The 22,150-nt window shown below is 36.4% G+C and overlaps 2 protein-coding genes across 2 annotated transcripts in view; both read left to right on the top strand.

The window, feature by feature from the left end:
- The window catches only part of LOC150105440 (uncharacterized), a 763,287-nt gene extending 743,923 nt beyond the window's left edge, over positions 1 to 19,364 (top strand). The window contains exons 13-15 of the mRNA XM_090394153.1: positions 3,382 to 3,490; positions 5,896 to 6,446; positions 19,227 to 19,364. Of these exons, the coding sequence (XP_090250279.1) occupies positions 3,382 to 3,490; positions 5,896 to 6,446; positions 19,227 to 19,302 (736 nt within the window). The 3' untranslated portion in view covers positions 19,303 to 19,364. The remainder of the gene's footprint in view (positions 1 to 3,381; positions 3,491 to 5,895; positions 6,447 to 19,226) is intronic.
- Positions 19,341 to 22,150, top strand: part of LOC150105439 (polycystin-1-like protein 1) — a 724,085-nt gene continuing 721,275 nt past the window's right edge. The window contains exon 1 of the mRNA XM_090394152.1: positions 19,341 to 19,619. Coding sequence (XP_090250278.1) covers positions 19,574 to 19,619 — 46 coding nt within the window. The 5' untranslated portion in view covers positions 19,341 to 19,573. The remainder of the gene's footprint in view (positions 19,620 to 22,150) is intronic.

The following is a 22,150-nucleotide window of genomic DNA, read 5'->3' as shown; positions in this document are numbered from 1 at the left end:
AGATCTTGCCAGGAACACTCAGTAGGGAAATACCTCTGTAATTCTCACATTCAGTTTTATTTCCCTTTTTATATATGGGTACTATGAGAGCTCTACTCCAATCATTGGGAATTCGTCCCTCTGTCCAGGCTTTCTGAACTATGCAGTGCAGCCACTGTAAGACTCTTATACCACCATACTTCAGCATTTCTGGTCGAATATCATCTACTCCTGCTGCCTTTCCACATTTCAAGCCTTTGATGGCTTTTTCTACTTCAAGTATGGATATGTATTCCTGACTGCATGCCTGGTCAGTGTTTTTTATCACTGTGCTGTCATCACTGCTTGTTTCATTTAGCAGTTTTTCAAAGTAATTACTCCATACTTCAAGGATATCTTTTTCTCCTGTTTTCATTTCACCTTTATCATCTCTAATTCCTTTTACAGCACTCTTTCCTCCATTCCTAAGCTTCTTCAACAACCTCCAGAATATTTTGCCACCTTCTTGATATTTATTTTCTATATTCTTGCCAAAGTCCTCCCATGACTTTTGTTTAGCTAGTTTTACACACTGTTTAGCTTTCTTACATTTGTCTCTGTATTCTGTAAGAGTAAAAGCTGACTTATTTGCCAGGAACTTTTGATATGCTTTCTTCTTTTCCTTCACTGCCTCTTTAACTTCCTGTGTCCACCAGGGAGTTCTGATTTTTTTATCTTTGCACACAACCTCACCACATGCCTCTCTGGCAGAATCAATCAATGTTTCCTTCAGAGTTTGCCACTGAATCTCCAAGGTTTGATTCCTGTTCTCACACTCTTTCATTTTCTTTTCAATAATATTTCTGTATTTTAGTCTACAGTTTACATCTGAGAGCTGCTCAACTTTTATTCGCTTTAAAACTTTCTTACATGTTATTCTTTTCAATATATTGCATTACTGCCCTGGTCAATTATTCACCCTAGCCTGACCTCTGGCAAGATAAGAGAAAAGTAGAAAGTGAAAAAGTTAAAATAATAATAGAAAAGATAATTATTAAATACTTAAATAAATGGAATTGCCCGAATGCTACTGGTTTATGGTTTAATTCTTTACAACCTGTTATTTTTAAGCACTGTGCAATGTCCATCGACCACTGGTTCCTTACTGAATAGGTTAAACAATGGCCCATATACATCATCGTGTAGTATACCACTTGCTATCCTCCTTCTCTTAGACTCAACACCTCCATACATCACTTTCTAATATCTGTCAGTCAGCTATTCTTCTATCCATGTCACAAGTTTATTGTTCATACCTATCCCTTTTCAGTTAATTTACAAACCTTGCATGTGGACTTTTGTCAGATCCTTGCAAAATCAGCAAGCATTGTGTTATCTTCATTTCTCTTTACTTGTTCTGCTGCAATTCTGTTATTAAATGCAAGCAGTTTTCTAGAGCAAGATGTACCTTTACCTGACCGTAATGTCTCTTTACCTAACTTTTAACTTGCTTAATGTGTGATAGGGTTGCGCACTGTTTTTTTTATTATTATTATTTTTTTTTATTATTATTCAGGCCTCCATGGAATCAAAAGACTCATTGTGAGAGGTCCTTCCCAGGAAACACAAAGTCTATCAAGACTCATCGTGGCAGGTCCCTCTTAGGAAACACAAAGTCTATCATACCATTCCTTAAACTCATTGACCATTCTTGCTCTCACCACTCTATCAGGCATTGCATTCCATGGTTCAACCACCTTCCATGCAAGGAAACCACTCTCTTGCTCACAGTTTCCTTTCGTAACTTCCAGGGATGGGCCCCCTTGTCATCACTCCTTCACGATGTTCAACCAAGCGAATGTAACCACCTCTCAACAGCTTAAAAGTCTCAATCATATCGCCTCTCCTTCTTCTATCCACCAAACTCTGTAGTCCACATTCCCTCAGCCGATCGTCATGACTAACATTATACAGTCCTGAAACCATCTTTGCTATCTGCCTTTGTACCCTTTCCACAGTTAATTTATCCACTTCAAATCCTTGTTTAGTTTAGGAGTTGCTTACAAATAAAATTAAAATAAAAAATAAAAAGATAATTCTTGTTTTTATTTTATTTTATTTATTTATTATCATTTTATTTATTTATTTATTTATTATCATTATTATTTATTTTATTTTTTATTTTTGAGGAGGGAGTAGCCATCACCCTTCTGGATCTATCATATGTTAAAACTCTGTGGTGTGTTTTATAATTTATATTAAAATATGGCTAGGTACTTCAAAAGAGTTATTGTTAGATATCTCATTAACTGTAGTATTATCATCAGAGAAGTATGTCTGAAAAGTTACTTGCTTGAAGGAAGTTTGTGTAATCAATGCTTGCACAAGCTTTGTCTGTTAGCACCATTAGCAAATCCCACTGCTTGTTATAGTAGTTAACAGTTAAGAATTGTTTGGGGCTGTACCATAACTGTGGACATAATTTATTTTAAAAAAACAAATTATGTCCACAGATGAATAGTTGTCCTTTAGTAAATATGTCCATAGAAGAATGAGTTGTCCATTAGTAAATATCCAATATGTTTATAATCCACAGATTTTTATATATATATATTTTTTATGCACTTCCAAGACATAGAAGGTTGTAAATCGATATACCATTAATACAGTAGGTAGGCTAAGATTTTTTTCAAAATTATTTTTTATATTGTTATTCATTTATTATATATCAAGAACCAGAGACCAACCATTAACTTTTACCAAGCACTTCAGGCTTGCAATAAGTAGGGTAGTGGTCTCACACCGCTTGTTGAAATTCATCTCCCACCTAATGACATCCATGCCAATAGCAGAATTTGAACTACAGCATTTTAGTCGGAAAGCAGATATGCTAACTACTCTGCCAACTAGGCTTGATGGTTTATGCTAAAATAATAAGATAAAAAATAAGATAGATAAATCTTCAGTCTTATTGATGATAAAATCCACACAAATACAGAAAATTATTTAAAATAAAGTGTTTTACATTGAAAAAAAAAAAAAAAAAATGGGGATGATACTTTTTGAGGAGAGGATAGCCATCACCCTTCTGGATCTATCATGTGTTAAAACTCTGTGGTGTGTTTTACAATTTATTGAAATATGGCTAGGTACTTTAATGGATATATGTGAAGTGAGTGCTTCACTGAATACTTTGATACTAAATACTAAACCATATACATATTCTGCATACATACATACATATATATATATATATATATATATATATATATATATATATATATATATATATATATAAAGGTATGTTTACAAAAAGAGCAGCTTTCAATGAAATGAATGTAGGTTTCTTTTTAAATATTCATTTTGTAATATGGTTTTGCATCATTCACTCAATGTTCTTATTTGATTTTTATCTATTTGCAGATTACCTGTTCAGCATCATTGGACAATAGCAGTTTACCCTGCATCTTGTTTTGGCGTGCTTTATGAATGGACCTTTGGAAGTCATAAAGCAATAACTGTCTCAAACAAGGTACTATATTTCATATTGAATGCTTGCAGTGGAATGCAAAAGCGTAAAACATAGGTATAGGTCATTATTGAAGATGGTAGTTGCAAACAGTTTTGTGAATAAAATGCTGTTGTGTGAAATATATTATTCTCATTAACCGTGCGGTTAAGTCATATGTCAGAAAATAAGTAAGTTGTGATATGCACACATTAAATTTACCCACTGCATTTTTATATTTTAATTTAATTATTTTTTTTATTGCAATAACTGAAAAGTTGAAAAATACATGTAACACAGTTGTATCATGCTTGTCTAAGGAATTAATTTGGAAACTAATGCAAATAGGCTTTTTCACTTCAGATCTAGAATAACTTTGTGTAGTATCATATCGGTGCATGAAAATTACCTGCCACTTGCTTATTTTTGAGTTAAACATAAGCAGGCCCATGATATAAATAATTGGTCTCTCTCTCTCTCTCTCTCTCTCTCTCTCACTCACTCACTCACTCACTCACTCACACACACACACACACACACACACACACACACACACACACACACACACACACACACACACACACACACACACACACACACACACAGATCATCAGCCATCTTGAATGTCTAACAAATTCATCCTATGTAATCCCAGTCAAACTCTTATGCAAGTGGTGTGTGTGTGTGTGAGAGAGAGAGAGAGAGAGAGAGTTATAGGTAGTGCATTTATAGACTGGGAGTTACTACCTTGTAAGCATCATAGCTACAGATCTATGCCAGTGCCATCAGTGGAATTATCCATGTTAGGCTTTTTATCTTTCTTTTTAAAGAAAGGTAGCCCAACATGCTATTTGGTAGGTGGTTGTAAGTTCAATATTATGTCAGTTTGAAATCTATACATGAAGAACAAAAGTTACTCCAACATGTTACTATGGTAAAATAGTATGTCTTAACTGATACTGATCTCTAAGAGCTCAAATAATAATAATAGTGATATCAGAGTAACTGAGAACTGAATATTTTTTCATTCATAACCAAGTTTGAGGAAAGATAATTTGAAGAATCTTGTGAAGTCATTTTAAACTTTTCCAACATACATAGAAGCTATGCATTTAGAATATTTAAATATATTATCTACTCAGATTACTTACCTCTTATTCTTTTTATTTATTTTTTTTAATGAAAATGCTGGCCTGGTGGCTGAGTGGTTAGCATATCCATTCTCCAGCCAAAAGGCTGTGGGTTCAAATCCCGTGGTGGGTATGAATGTTTGTGATTGTCTGTGACTGGTGGTGATGGTAGTGGTAGTGGTTGGCAGTAGATGACATTAGTGTAGATGATGCAGTGGAGAGAGAGTTGTAGAGTAGGTGCCCTCCTTCGATGAGTGTTTGGACTCCTTGGAGGTGTCACGTAATGATAATAATAAAATTCTGCCTAGAAAGGTTTCTTGTACTATGCAACCTAATGTACTATAGTACATTAGTATCCTGGGTAGACTAGAGGTTAGAACATTTGGAAACTTTTTTCCAGAGACCAAACATGCAATTTTTCAAGCTACTTTAGGCCTCCAGTAAGCAGGATAGTTGTTTCACATAAGGTAATGAAATATGTCTGCCACTAAAGCTGTTGATGATAGCAGGGGAATTATGTCCATACAAGGCTGAGATACAAGGAGAAAAAAGTGTTAGTTGTTTTGAAGCAGCATGGTGTGAAGTGATGGTAGAAATAATGCGATATTTAGCAGGGTGTTGCTACAAGCCAGAGAATGTAGAAGGTGGAGACAAAGAAATGTATAGGCAACTTGGCTTAGTTAACAAGTAAAGGGTGATCATTATGGTTAATTTCAACTATAATAATAATAATTGGAATGAAGAGACCATCAGAGAATAAGGAGAATGAATGTTTTGAGTTCTTACTGTCATAGAGCACAGAAGAAGATTAAAGTTCAACAAAAAATCTATCCAGTATCGATCCAGTTTGACTAGTCAGTGTGCTCTCAGTGTATATCTTAACACCCATATTCCTCATTAATTATTTTTCTTTCTCTCCTACTGAAGTATTACCAGCCTAGGATTCAAATCTATCTAGTATGCAAGGAAGCTTTTATTAGGGCTTTTCATATGAAAAGGGATTAGTTGGTCTTATAATATGGAGGTAGCAGTGTTTTCCCTCATAGAACCTTTGGTTTTTCATTTCACAAAGACAAACCAACAAGTGAATTTTTGCTGCTGCAGTATCAGCAACATGCAGAAATTATTCATAGAGGAGATCAGTACCTGTATATATGATGTTTCCTGTCATTTTGCAACTGACAGCGGAGCCTTATGATGCTCATGTGATGACATGTAATGAGCTATATACTCTATATATTAAATATTACTTATATTGTGTATATATACTAGTGTGTAATATAATGTGTTTGTTTCCAGTTTTCACATGCTGTTCTTCATCCTGGATCCTATGCACTGAGGGCTAAAATAAAGAATTCATTTGTACAACTTGAAGCTTCACTTCTTGTTGATGCAGGTTCGATTTTGAGGGAAGCCACTATAATGATTCCAGTATCAATTGCTAGGCATAAAACAACTGTGACCATTTTTGTAGAAGGTAGTTCTGAAATGGATGTTTATATTACTTTTGGCGATGGAAATAACAAAAAGATAAAGCATGGTACACAAGAAATAATGAAAGAAAATAAACCATTTTTTTATTCCACAGTTACTTTCGACCACCAATATGTTTTTTCAGGATATTATCCTGTCTGGGTAAACATCTCAAATTCTGTAAGCTGGTTAATATGCTCTTCTGTTGCTGCTGTTGAGGAACCAATCTCCGGGATTGCATTAGCATTATTAACTTCTCCATTGGTGGCATTATTTGAAGAGGTTGCTGTTAAAGCTACTGTAGGAAGTGGAACAGGACTCAGTTTTACATGGGACTTTGGAGATGGCACTGGAGGACAATATACTCATGTTAATAGGTAAGACATATCCGATCAGAATGCTTAGTAAATTAATTTTTTATAGTATATAGCATTGCACTTGTGTTTCATGATTTTACATATTTACAAGTTATTTTATCTTTTTCTTTCCTGTTTTATATGACATTCTTTCAAATCACTAACCACCATAAACTAATTTTATCCATTCATCACAACTGGTAATGCATGTATATCAATACTTTTATGGCGTAGGTTGATTGTATAACATAAAAATGTTTAGTAGACCTTCTCACTGAAGATGAGTTAGTATCATAGAGAGATGACTGATTTCCCTCATGTAGAATAGAAAAACCAATCAGCAAATATATATAAATTATCAGATATATATATATATATATATATATATATATTTTAAGTCTTTGCAGCTTCTGTGTTGATTTGAACCACAGCCAAATGCATAGATGTACAATTTCTACTGCACAGCTTTTATAGCTGTTTCATAGCCCCAGTTAAACCAAGGCTGTGCATGGTGCACCTATATGATGTTCACAGCTTTTACTCACAAAATATTTCCTTGAGAACTTGTTTACCTATTAAACTATCCCTCCTTTATTCATTGTTTTCATTAACCACTATCTCCTGGTTTTGCTGAAGTCAAAATCGGGGATGAAATAAAATTCCAACCATCTGATAATTTTGAAATTATGCCAAAAACTAACTACTTGTCAAACTTCTCCCTGAATATGAATTAAATATGCCACTGATATCATAGTCTAAATCTTCCCTGGTAACAATATTGCATATAGAAATATGCAGTGAAAATTACAATATTGCCAGAAAAGAGTGAATGGAAACAGAGGAAGAAGATGCAGTATTGTTATCAGGGAAGATTTAGACTATGATATCATAGTCTAAATCACAGTGGCATATTTAATTCATATTCAGAGAGAAGTTTGACAAATAGTTAGTTTTTGGAGTAATTTCAAAATTATCAGATGGGTGGAATTTTATTTCATCCCTGATTTTGACTTCAGCAAAACCAGGAGATAGTGGTTAATGGAAACAATGAATAAAGGTGAGATAGTTTAATGGGTAAACAAGTTCTCAAGGAAATATATTGTGAGTAAAAGCTGTGAACATCATATAGGTGTGATAAACCAACTATCAAGGATAACAGATGTATAGATGAATCAGATGATTATGTATAATAGATGTATAGATGTGCTAATTCTGATGTTAAATATAATAGTTGTATTGGTATAATAGATCATGTGTTAATTATAAAAGATAGAAGCAACAGCTACTATGAACTAAATTGTTAATCATTATAAGCCATATTTGAATTATTTTTAAAATTAATCATCAAATCTTTTACAAATGTGTAAATAAGGAGTAAAATTAATAGAAATGAATTATCCTAAATAGATGCTCTTTCCATTTCTCTCTATATATTCCTTGACATTTTCATCTACATTGTAAATGTCTAGCCCTCTTCTGACTTCATTTTTTATATGGTCCGGTCCTTTAATTGCTCTTAAAAATCTCATTTCTGCAACTTGTATTTTGCTTTCATCTTTCTTTTTAACAGTCCATGTTTCTGAACTATATAATATAGTGGGAATGGCCATTACATTATAAAATTTTAGTTGAGTTTCTTGTCTTTTTTTTTTAATTTTTTTATTTTTTTTTATTCAGTTGTGTTAACTGAATTAATTAGTCTTTTTAATTGCTCCATAGATTTTCTGATATTTCTTTATTTTTTTCATTTTTGCTTTTATCTTTTATTATTATTATTATTAATGGAGTCAACAGACTCATCTTGGGAGGTTCATTCAACTGACAACATATTTATCATATAGAATCTTAAAATCTTTAACACTCCTTGCATTAACAACACATTCTGGTAATGTGCTCCATTCGCTGACAATTCTCCATGTAAAAAATCTATTTCTCACACCCCTCTTCACCACACTTGTACATAACTTCCAGGGATGACTTCTGGTTCTTCCTTTCCTCTCTCACCTTCTACTCTTTTTATAATCCCCTCTGGATTAATCTGATCAAATCCTCTCACTAACTTAAATGTCTCTATCATATCCTAGACGAGTCTTTGACTCCATGAGGTCTTGTTTAATAATAATAATAATATCACCTCTCTTCCTCCAATCCACATTTCGTCAACATCTCTCAATAGCCTGCATTCCAAATTCTTGACATCGTTAGTCACTTGCCTTTGAACCCTCTCCAATGTCTCCACATCACATTGATAACCAGGTGACCAGTGCCTTATACAATGGCAGAATGAACAACTTCTTTATCCCTTCTTATCATAGCAGTGCTACATTGTTGCAGCCTTTGTAATACTAGCAATATGCCCTCTAAACTTCAGTCTACTGTCAACCATCACTCCCATATCTCTAATCTCATCAATTCTTGCAGTATGCAAGAATAGTACATAATCCTTATATTTCTATACTCCAAATGCAACACCTTGCACTTTTTGATATTAAAACTACAACCCCAAATCTTTTGTCCAAGTAAAAAGTCTGTTCAAAATCTTCCCGAAGGGAATTAACATCAGCAGTTCTACTTATAATTCTTCCCAACTTTGCATCATCAGCAAATAACTGAAGATCCCCAGTCAGTCCACATGATATCTTGTTTACAAACAAATTAAACAGCAAGGGCCAAAGAACAGAACCCTCACTCCTACTCTATTTACTCGCTTAACCCTTGGTATACAGTCATACATTGTTTTGTCAGATACTGCCTTGTGAGTTTCTATGCATTGTCAACAATTTGATCGCTCAGCTCATCTACCCAATGTACTGATCTTAACTTACTACAGAGCTTCCTATAATCACATGCTCTATACTTTCACATGTATCCATTTTTGGCAGTAACTTTTCTTGTTTCATCACTTCTCAAACAAGTACCTCATGATCACTCTCACCAACTGGCAGCAGTGTCAACACTTCATTAAATCCAAAATATTAAAGCCTCTAGTTGTTTCAGTCACATGATGCTTAAGTAATTTATCTCTCAGAAATTCAACAATACACTATCTCCTCCTTCCATCCTCTATTCCTATAATTAAAGTCTCCCACCATCATCATCATCATCACCTTTATTGCATGCCCAACAAATTTGCCTAAACATTTCATAATCAGTATTCTCTACATTCCCTGGCCTATAACAGCATCCTATTAGATATAGGATGCTGTTAATTTCAAATTGACACCAGACTCAAAATATGTACATGCACTATCAACTTCCACACATTGGACATGATTCCTCTGCAATCATTAACAGCACCCCCTGTCATCTTTTCACATTTTTATCCTTGCAGAAAATTATAAATCCTTCTATTTCTATTCCTGACATCACATCCTCCTCCTCAGACAACCAAGTCTTACTTATTCCAATCTTTGGGCATACTGGCTCTGTCAGCAAACTCATTTGTGTACAAACATAACAATCCCTGTGTCATTGAAACCATTCGACCAGCACCATCATTCTCTATTCCTGCTGTTATACAACACCTCTCACTCTCTTTTGTCCGTCCACTGATGTTTCCCTGATCCTGACTCTGATTTCCATTCCTACCTCTCTAATTCTTACCCTTATGCATTCCATCATCTTGTGCTGCTGCAACCACAACTTCACCAAGTCTTACTTGGTGAAACAAGATAGATGGATATCTTTCTTACAAGAAAGATATCGATCTATCTTCTTTTATACAATCCATTTACTTGTGCTATTCTGCTTCACAAGTAGACTCTGATCATTTACTACATTAACTTGTTGACTGTGCCTTCACAGAAAACAATAGCCTTTCTAAATACCCAACACCATACCCATCCAAATGCAATGAATCAACTTTAAACCATTCCAACTTTTCTTCAAAATCACTCCACAGATTTACAAATTGAATCCCCTTTGCCTTACACAACTCAGCCATCTTACTATTCAACAACACTATTCATCTTGCCCTGCCACAATTTTTATTTTTTCTTCAGTTTATTCAGGGTATATGTGGAATTACCGTGCTGGCAAGTATGACAAGCTTAGGAGATTGCTTGGATCAGTGCCATGGCATGTACAACTGCAAGGGCTGGATGTCGATAGAGCATGGGAAGTGGTCAAGGAGCATTTACAGGAGGTTATGGCTGATTGTATACCTTGGGTCCGAATAGTAAAACAAGTAGGGGTTAAATGGATGAATAACACCATTAAGCTTGAGCTGCAAAAAAAGTAACAACTGTGGAGGGAATTTAAAGAAAGGGATGACCTGCAGGCACACGAACGGTATAAAGTGCAGGCCAGAAAGGTAACGAGTGTGGTAAAAAAAAGCAAAAGCGGATTATGAAAGGAAACTAGCTTTGCAAGCAAAAGAGAATCCCAAACAGTTCTTTCAATATGCTGCAAGCAAGAAAAAAACTGTACACGGCAAAATGATTTTAACATGTTCGCTGCCACGCTACTTTGGCATGGTCTGTTCCCCTACGCCGAGCAGTTTTACTTCTTCAAGGTCAGTACGATAATCTCGTAACCGGAGGTAAACGTCCTACGAGTATACTTGTATTTGGCTTGTACAGAGCATATACGGTCTATGAGAATACACAGTTTTGATGCTAGTCCCACAAGCCAAGGATTTTCACTTCTTCAAGGTCACTACAATAATCTCGTTCCCGGCGGTAAGCGTCATACGAGTATACTCGTAGCTGGCTTGTGAAGCAGGTTTACCCACTACGAGTATACTTGTAGTTGGCAGCGAACGTGTTAAGGAATGATGATGGTAAGGAGGTCACTGAATCAGTCGATATAGTGGAGTTACTGAGCGCGCACTTTGCAAAAGCATATCATCCAGGTGGTGACATTGAAAAAATGAAGGAACCATTAGTTTATATGGGAATAGTGATGAATGAAGTGGAGGTGACTAGTCTATTACAGAACCTTAATGTGAACACATCTGTGGGATTGGATGGTATACCAGCACGGGTCTTGCGTGAAGCGGCTAAGGAATTATCAGTGCCCTTGACCATGTTGTTTAATCTGTCTGGTTTAGTCCCGAAGGTGTGGAAAGAGGGGAAAATAGTTTCACTGCATAAAGGAGGATCCAAGACTACGGTTGCAAATTACCGACTGATCAGCATATCAGGAGTCGTTGTCAAGGTCTTGGAGAAAGTAGTCAAGGGAAAAATACAGGAATGGATTGATGAAAATGAGATACTCTACAGGGGACAGCATGGCTTTGTGAAGGGTAGATCATGTTTCAATAACTTGCTCAAGTTTTATAACAAGGTGACGGCTGAACTGGATAAGGGAAATGGGTTTACAGTGATACTGCTGGACCTGGCAAAGGCATTTGACAGGATACTACATGGAATACCAATCCGTAAACTACAACATATGGGAATGGATATAGGGTTGGTGAGATGGATAGATGGTTGGTTGATGGAGAGATATCAAAAAGTAGTTTATTCAGGAGTAGAGTCCAAAACACGACCTGTGACTAGTGGTGTGCCGCAGGGTTCTGTTCTTGGATCACTGCTGTTTAATCTGTTCATTAACGATATAGGGAAGGATTTAAGTGGAACAATTCATTTGTTCGCTGATGATGCAAAGTTGGGTAGGGCAATAGTGAATGCAGAAGATGTCAAAGTCTTGCAGGATGACTTAGATAGATTGGAGTTCTGGGCTAAGGAGAATGGATGTCAATTTAATGTGACAAAATGTAAGGTTATGCATTTTGGGGTGAAAAGATTAGCAGCAGTATACCACATTGGTGGAACTGTACTCCAAGAGATTGATGAGGCCATGGACTTGGGAGTGTTGGTGGATAGGGAGATGAAGTTTAGGGGGCACATTGCAAAAGTAGCTAAATCAGCTCATCAACTCACTTGGTTGTTGAAAAATACCTTGACGAGCAGAGACAAGCAAGTTATTGTACCTCTGTATCGAGCCTTGATAAGACCTCATCTCGACTACTGTGCCCAGATTTGGTCACCTCGGTTCCTTATTGATGGAGAGGAGGTGGAGAGGATCCAGAGGCGAGTGACTAAGATGATAACAGGTCTATGGAATGAACCATATGAGAACACGTTGAAGATTTGTGGGTTGCAGAAACTAGTTGATCGGCAGAGGAGGGGAGATATGATTGAGACATTCAAATTGCTAAAGGGATTCTATAGGATTAATTCAGAGGATATTTTTGAGATCAGGACTGGTGGTGGGAGAACTAGGGGACACCTATGGAAGCTGGGCAAGAGTGTGGTTAGCAGGGGTGTTAGAGCTGGGTTCTTTACTTTTAGAGTGGTAAATGAGTGGAATAAGCTGCCAGAGTCTGTTGTGGGTGCTATGACGGTTAATGAGTTCAAGGCAAGGTATGATAGATACTGTGAGAATGTAATCGCATAGTTGTGTGGACATGATGTTTAGGGCCTCCCTCGATGAGTCTAAGGACTCCTGGAGTCGCCCGAAATAATAATAATAATAATAATAATTATTTTTTTCCCCAACTAAGTCGTTTGTGTCTATGACTAGCACTGATTTTGATGCCCGGTCTTTCCTTTTCTACATTGCATCAGTTGTTTGCTTCATTGTTCCACCAGGAAAGCATGTTTTATGAACCTTATTAGTCATCATATCTCTAATGATCAAGTTCCCATACAATGATATATGACTATCTTTTGACTCTTTCTTCATAATACTAACTTCCTCATTCTCATCAGCAAATCTCTTCTTTAGATGTTTAATATCCTTTTCCAGATGTTTCGTTTCACTCTTCATTTTCACTAACTCTTGCCTAAGCTCTTCTACTAGTCCGAACACTTTCTCCTATTTCTAATCACTCTAATCTATCAAGATACTTTTCACATATGTTAATGCTTCCCTTCTTCTTGTTTACCCAAACAGTCCACAAATCTTTCACATCGTACATATAGCAATTTTTGCAACACATCCACTGCAAAAAATCCAAGGTAGAGTTAGATCTTCATACTGAAGCCGTCCATGCTAACAACGTGCATTTCTTTATGGATGCCATTTTCAGAAGCAGAATCAGTACATGAACAAGTAAATAGCAGAGCACAATATATAAAAAAAAATTTACAGCAACAACTACACTACTGAAGGACACTTGTATCCAAACTGAAAAAAATACAGCACAATTTGCAATAAAATGCCACACTATACACTAATTAAAAACACCTTGTTGATCATAAACTATGACATCTAACGTCTTCTCTTTCTTTCTTTCTTTCTTTCTTGTAATTAAAGAACAGAGGCACAGGATGTGAGATCATTGACAATTCTTAGAATGAATGTTCTTTATTTGTTTTGAAATAGATTGTTAAATGTTGTTCTCTGTTTCTTCTTTTTCTTCTTCTAACGGTTCTACAGCCCAAATGGAGCCTTGGCATCCTGGATTTGTTGCCTCCAACCCTATCTGTCCAAAATTTGACATACTTACTACTCCAATAGACATTCACTTTGTTTTGCTTGTTTATATGCAGTATGTGTGTCTATGTTTGTTGGGGGGGGGGATTTAAGATATTATTCACTGTGCAGTTTCATTCCACTCATCTGAAAGCACATTTGTGATATTTGTTTTATTTATTTATTTGTATAATATTTATTTGTTTATAATATATATATATATATATATATATATATATATAGATATATATATATATTTATATTTACATTTCTTTCCTCCTTAAACATGCTGATGATAGTAAAATAATTCATGTCGTAACCTTTTAACAGTTAAAGGGTTAATAATGTAGGTTAACATATTATTCTTTGCTACTTACTGATTACTTATATTATTATCTGAGGCCCCCAGAAGTCAAGGACTCATCGAGAGAGGCAATAAATCACCCAGACCAGCTGCCATACCTTCCCTTAAATTCATTCACACTAGATGCACTCACTACCCCTAAAGGCAAACTATTTCACTCATTCACTGCTCTATGGGAGAGCAGCGAATGAGTGAAAGCTATTACCCCTTTCTTGACTATGAACAAATTTAACTTCCATGGATGCCCCTGTGTTCTCTCCCCACCTTCTATATAATGAAAATTTTCATCAGATGATATCCTATAACACCATTTAAAAGTTTATACACTTCAATCATATCACTCCTCCTTCTCCTCCTCTTGTTAACCAGAGTCTGCAATCCACATACTTTCAATCTGTCCTCATAATCTAAATCCCATAATCCAGATATAATCTTTGTAACTCTTCTTTGCACCCTTTCCTTTAATTATATTTATTAAATAATAATATATATTATCCAATTATTGTATTTGCAACTTTTGCTATGTGACCTTTGAACTTCAAATTCCTGTCCACCAATATATCAAGATCCCTTGCCTCCTCAGTTTCTAGTAGCATAACCCCCCTAATATAATATGTCACTGGAACTCCAATCACACCAAAGTGCATAGCTTTACACTTACTAACATTAAACTGACAGCCATTTTCATTTGTCCAAATTTCCAGCCTATTCAAATCATTTTGTAAGTGTTGAATATCAGTAGCATCCCTGAATGCCCTGCCTATCTTTGCATCATCAGCAAAGAATTGCACATCTGATGTTAGACCCTGAGGTACACCACTGGTCACCTTAAATCCAACATTATCATAGTGTATCCATTCCCTTAATCCAAATTGGCCGTAACATTGCGAATACTTATTTTTATATAAATTGTTATATATGTCCTGCAATTATCAGATTCAAACCTTTCTACTTAGTTTTGGTCTTGATGGAAAGCACACACACTGAAGTTTGATGCATCTTGGCTCGCAGGCAAATGACAGTGGCAGCACAATTTACCTGTTGCACAGTTTGAACATATCAGTGGCACCTGAAAATGTATTTTATTTTCATATGCCATTACCCCAATCCCCTGCCTTACACAAACACCTACAACATGAAATATTCACTTGTATGTTGAATTATTAATCTTTTCAAAAACTGGTAAAACATCAAGTAGGATCAACTCCCAAGTATCCTGGCTTCTGGACTTTGTTTAATGTTAAATATAACATTCACAACATATATGACATAATATAACAAATTATACAGGTATGATGGGTTGCATTTGAATGGCTTGGAGTGAGGCACTGGAGAAAGTGTTGCAGGTGGAAGTACAATGTGTGTGTGTGTGTGTGTGTGTGTGAGTGTGAGTGAGTGAGTGAGTGAGTGAGTGATGCATGCAAGAGATCAGAATCAAGAGATGAAGTGAAAAATCAGGAGAGTGGTATTGTTGAAGAGAGAGAAGTGTTTGGAAGTGAAAGCAGTAGTAGTGTAATTGATGAAGAGAGAATGGGAATGCAAAAGGAACAGGGAAATGCAGGGAGCCTGGGTGGATAGGGAGAGTCGATCTTGAAATTGCCAGTGAATGTGTGTATGAAGATGGGGAGTATATTGTGATATGGGTTGGGGAAGTTGAGACTGAACAGATATATGTGGTAAGCATTAATAAAAGTGATTGGACATGTGTGGTGGAGAAACCATGACCAACAAGTGGCTTGGATAGGACTGGCTATAGAAATAAAAATGAATTACTGTGTTTGTTTACAAATATCAGAAGTATCAGAAATGAGGGAGATGAAATGTTTTATTGATTGAGTTTATTTTCTCCAAAGTAATTGGAATAATTGAAACATGGTTGAATGAAAATGATATTCTAATAGGAATAGAAATGGAAGAATACAGTATTTTTTTTGCAAAGATAGAAAGGACAGAAAGGAAGGGAGAGTGCTGCTGATGAAAGCAGTGGAATTATATCCGCATAAGGTAGATGAAAGAGAGAAACAGTGGCAATGGTTATGAGACAGTGTGGCGTAATGTGGAGGAAGGCAGAAAGACATATTTAGTTTGATGTTGCTATAGGCCAGGGGGGAATGTGGATGGTGGCGATGAAGAAATGTTAAACAAATTAGATTAGTGAACAAAGGAAGTGTAATTATTATGTGTGATCTTAATTATGGCAGAATATATTGAAATGAAGACATATCATTTAGGAATATGGAAAATGAATCTTGAGTCCTTGAGAGATAACTATCTCAGGCAGCATGTAAAGGAAGGCAGGCGAGGATCAAGAGTTTTAGATCTGATCATTTTATCAGAGGAATTGTGAGTGTGGTTTGACACTTTCCTCCAGTTAGTGAGAGTGATCATGAAGTGATCACCTGGGTTGTAGCTAGCCATATGCAGACTTTTGTGTGGAAATGATATATGTGGAATTATAAGGCTGGCAATTAGGACAAGCTTAGAAGACAGTTTGTAGCTATAACATGGAACGAGGAGTTGAGCAGTAAGGAAATAAATGCTGCTTGGGAACTGACAAAGAAATGCATAACAGCAATGTGTAAATGTATTCTGAAGTCCATAAGATGAATAAGATAGATGTAAAATGGATGAATGATGGTATATAGCATGAAATCTGGAAGAAGAAGAAGAAGAAACCACTTTGGAGACAGTACAAGATGAATAATGGCAATAATCAGTTACATGAAGGGCCTGGTTGGCCGAGTGGTTAGTGTATCAGCTCTCCATCCAAAAGGCTGAGGATTCGAATCCCACCATGGGCATGGATGTTTGTGATTGTCTGTGGAAATACTAGTGGTGCGGTAGATGCTGTTGGTGTAGTTGCAGTTAGTTGTAGTTGGTGGAGAGTTGTAGAGTAGGTGCCCTTCCTCGATGAGTCCTTAGGCTTGTTGGAGGTGTTACATAATAATAATAATAATAATAAAGAATAACCCAGAAGAGTAACTCAGTTAGTAAGAAAAACAAAAGTACAATATGAGTAGAAATTGGCGAAAGAAAAGCCTCAGAGAGTTTTTTTAGATATGTGGCAAGTAGAAGGAAGAACGATCATGGTAAGATGATATTAATGGATGAAAATAGTAGAATGGTAACTGCTGCAGAAGAAATTGTTGAGGTATTCAGTGATTAATTTATAACTGTGTGTTTCATCCTGATCCGGATGGAGTCATGAGGAACTTAAGTATAGAGGACATACAAGAGGATGGCTTAATTATGTGTCAGGAGGTATTTGAGGAAACAAATAATCTTGATGTTTATTTGATAAGGTGATAAGGGTTTGATGACATATCAGCACACATCTCAAGAGAATGTTTCAGGAAATTGTCAGTAGCATGCCTGTTTAATAAGAGTGTTAGAAGAGCAGAGATTCCAAGAGGAGTGGATGGAGCTTAAAATGTTCCACTGTATAAAGGTAGTGATAATGTTGTAGCTTAAATATATAGGCCCATCTGTATATCTGGAGTTGTGATGAAGGTACTGGAGAGACTGGTGTGAAGTAGGATACAGAAATAGGTTGATAACAGCAGTATTCTCCATGGTTATCAGCATGGGTTTGTTAAAGGGAGATCATATTTTAATAACTTGCTTATGTACTGTTAAAAAGGTGACAAATATCTTGGACAGGGGAGATGCATATATAGTGGTGAACTTGGATTTTGCAAAAGCCTTAGATAGACTGCCACATGACAAAATGTTAAATAAACAGAAATGAAACAGATGGGCCCATATCAGACTTCTTCATTGGATGAGTGACTGACTATCAGATAGGTATCAGAAAGTTGTATAATGGGGGTGCAGTATCCCAAAAGAGGAAGATCACTACTGGTGTACCACAAGGGTCAGTTTTGTGACCATTGTTGTTCAATTTGTATGTTAGTTATATTGGGATGGAATTTAACTACTTATGTGCAGCTGTTTGCAGATGATGCGAAATTGGGAAGAGCAGTGCAGAGTCAAGTAGGTGGTATTGCCTTACAGGAGGACTTGAATAGATAACATGAATGGGCAGGTAAGTGGAACTATCAGTTCAATGTTTGCTGAGTGCAAGGTTTTGAGATTGGGTAAGCAATGATGGGTGCAAAGTATACACTTGGTAGGAAAATGTTAAAGGAAGTAGAGGAGATGAGAGATCTATGATTGATGGTGGACAAGTACCTGAAATTCAGGGGCCACATTGCATGAGTTGTGGAGACGTCACATCAGATTATGGCAATGATGTGGAGGATCCTGATATGCAGAAACAAAGAGGTTATGATGCCATTGTATAAGCCCATGGTTAGGCCTCATATAGATTATTGTGCTCAAATTTGGTCACCAGTTTTCATGGTGACGAGGATATGCTGGAAAGAATCCAGAAAAGATTCACACAGGTGGTCAGTGGTCTTTGGAATGTGGAGTAAGAGAACAGATTGAAAGAATGTAAGTTGCAAAGCTTCGTGAATAGGAAAAAGAGGAAGTGTGGGAGGGGGGTATGATTGAGACATATAAGCTAGTCAGGGGTTGTTATCAAGTTGACTTGGAAGAGAATTTTCACAGAATGGGAGGGAGGGAGGGGGAAACAAGAGGCCATTCCTGGGAACTGTAGGGTGTGAGCAGAGGAGTGAGGAGAAGGTTCATTGCATGGAGAGTGGTTGGTGAGTGTAATGCATTGCTTGAATGTGTGAATTTAGACACATTGAATTAATTTAAGTCACAGTTGGATGATCATTGTGTGCAATAGTGTGTACCTTCCATGATGAGTCTCTGACTCCATGGAGCCAGATGATCATAATAATAATAATAATAATAAGTTCAGAAAGGAAAGGAAAGTAAGCTATACTTTTAAAACAGAATTTGTTTTGAATTTTTCTTTTTTTTTTTAAACAGAATTGATCCATTATTTATTTATTTATTTATTTATTTCATTGGTTATAAGTTAGCTTTGTATATTCTTTGATTTTCAAAGTAAACCAATAATTATTTTTTTCTGTTCTTTTCAGTAAGGGAAATACAAGCATTGCTCGCCATAGTTATGGTATAGCAGACACATATACTGTTACGTTAAAAATTTTTTAATCATCTGTATAAGCATCCAGTTATTGTTCATTTGGATACACCAATTCAAGCAGTTGAACCTATTGAAAAACTTCACTTGCGACCTGCAGCAGGTCATTATGCTGCTCCTCTAAGAGAAAAAAAATTTTGGGAAAAAGAGAAGCTACATCAGTCATCACCTTTTTCTACACAAAATATTGTCTTTGAGGCAACAGTGTGGCGAGGATCGAATGTGATTTTTACATTTGATTTTGGAGATGGACATAAAGCAGAAGTTCCTGCAGTCACAGATATGTGGTCAGTTCCTAATGGTCTGGCCACACATAGCTATACAACAGGTAATTACTGCTACTGCTGATGTTATTTGTATTACTCTTCTTTTAAATCATTTGTATATCCATTCTACAGTTTTACTTTTTGGGAGAGATATAGAGGGATATAGCTGAATATGTCATTAGCTTTATAAAGATCCACATTCACTGAGAATGTAGTTAGTTAAGAATTTTTTGTTCTTATCCCTGTTACTTGTTGTTGTTATTATTCTTATTATTATTTTATACTGGGTATCACATTGATAGCACTGGATTGCAGGAAATTTAACGAGGCTAAAAATTGGAGGGTAATTGTGGACAAAGAGTTAAAGTTCAGAGGGCATATTGCAGAAAGTTAGTGTGACACTAACAAGTAAAGATAGTGAGGTTATTATGCCTCTTTAAGGCTATAATTCCGCCAAAGCTTGACTAGGATCCAGAGATAAGTGACCGAGTGGTGAGAAGTCTGTAGATGTGAATGCTCCCTTTGAGGATAGATTGTGTGTGTGTGTGTGTGTGTGTGTGTGTGTGTGTGTGTGTGTGTGTGTGTGTGTGTGTGTGTGTGTGTGTGTGTGTGTGTGTGTGTGTGTGTGTGTGTGTGTTGCAAAGTCTAGCTATGACAGGCAGAAAAAAGATATGATAGAAATCTATAAATTAGTAAACAGGGTTCTATATGAGCATGTCAGGTCCTTAGCATCATGCTAACAATTTCTGAGTAACTTACCTCAATTTTTAATGCATTTACAAACTCCTATTTCTTGTGTTGTTATTCCATTTTCAAATAGCTAAATGTACAGTTTTCTTCATTACATTCTTGTTGTGGATTGCAGTGGTATTTCACGTTGTCTTCAGGCTGGCCCAAATTCAGCTCTGATTCACAGCACAGTTATTTTAATTTTGTTTCATTCATTTAAATTCCAGATTTAATTTTCTCTAGCATTATGAACCTTAGCCTTTTTCAGCATATGCAGTGGACATCAGGCATTTGTATGATGCAAATACCTTAAACAAGTCATAGGAAAAATATAAGAAAAAATTAGCTGGCTTGGTTGGCCAAGTGGTTAGCATATCTGCTCTGCAGCCCAAAGGCTGTGGGTTCAAATCCTGCCATGGGCATGGAAGCTTGTGATTCTCTGTGAAAATACTAGTGATGTTGGCAGCAGATTGCACTGGTGTAGATGATGAAAGTAGTTGCAGTTCATTGTAGTTGGTGAATATGATGGTAGAGATAGAGAGTTGGTGAGTAGGTGCTCTTCCTCAGTGAGTCTTTGGACTCCCTGGAGGTGTCATGCATTCTTCTTCTTCTTCTTCTTCTTCTGCAGCTTGTCCCACTTAAGTGGGGTCGCTGTTAATGATGAGTCTCCTCCGCATCCTCCTGTCTTGGGCTGTCACCACATCCACATTCTTCATCCTCAAGTCCTCTTCTACCTGCTCCCTCCATCTCTTCTTTGGCTCTCCTGCTTCTCCTTCCTTGCACATCCATCTGCATGACCTTTGCCACATATTCGTCCTCCCTCCTCATCACATCACCAAACCATCTCAACCTTGCCTCCTGTATCTTCCCTCCTAAGTTCGTAACTTTCACTGTTCCCCTCACATAGTCATTTCTCAGACGATCCCTTCTGGTCACACTGCACGTCCACCTAAACATTCTCATCTCTGCTACCTCCATCCTGCTGATGTTATTTTTCCTCAGGACCACAGTTTCCATAGCATACATCATAGCTGGTCTCTCTACTGTCCTATAGATTTTGCCTTTCAGATTGATCAGCACCCTCTTATCGCATAGCACTCCAACCATCTCTCTCCAGTTCTTCCAACCTGCTTGTATCCTGCATTCCACTTCCTTCTCAGCCCTCCATCTTCTTCCACTGTGGAACTTAAGTATCTAAAGTTCTTCACCTTCCTGATGACATTTCCTTCCAGCTCCAGATCTGTCTCCTGGCCACCGCCCACTGTGCAACACATATACTCTGTCTTACATATACCAGCTTTTTTGATTCTGTTGTCTATTTCCATATTTAATTTACATCTTCACTGAAAATCGTGCCTAAGTAGCTGAAATGTTGTGCTTGTTCTATAAGTTTTCCATTCAAAATGCAGTTGATATTTTCAATGCTTCTGCCTTGTTATTGATGACCTTCATACCATATCTATTACAACAGTTATTCAATTTAGTTTGGGAATCTTGCAGACTTGTAGTGGATTTATTTAGAAGTATAATATCATTCGCATAAAGCAAAGAGCTGATATTAATATCTCCAATTTTGATATCATGTTTAATACCACTTTTCTTCATAATGTGATCCATATAGATAATGAATAACAGAGGGGATAATGTACATCCTTGTCTGACACCAGATTTAATGTTAAACCATCTTCCTATACTTTATTCAATTCACTGCTGACTTACAACTCAAATAAAGACTAAGTATTGCTTGATGTAATGCCCCACTGACACCATACATCTGTAGCATTTTGAATAGCTTCTCTCTCTCTCTCTCTCTCTCTCTCTCTCTCGGCTCCTTGTAATATGCTTTTTTCAGATCTACAAAACT

This window comes from Typopeltis vanoorti, chromosome 6, assembly GCF_054136105.1.
Source record: "Typopeltis vanoorti isolate ZY-2024b chromosome 6, IOZ_Tvanoo_1.0, whole genome shotgun sequence".
Classification (NCBI taxonomy): domain Eukaryota; kingdom Metazoa; phylum Arthropoda; class Arachnida; order Uropygi; family Thelyphonidae; genus Typopeltis; species Typopeltis vanoorti.
This window is presented reverse-complemented; position numbering and strand designations above follow the sequence as displayed.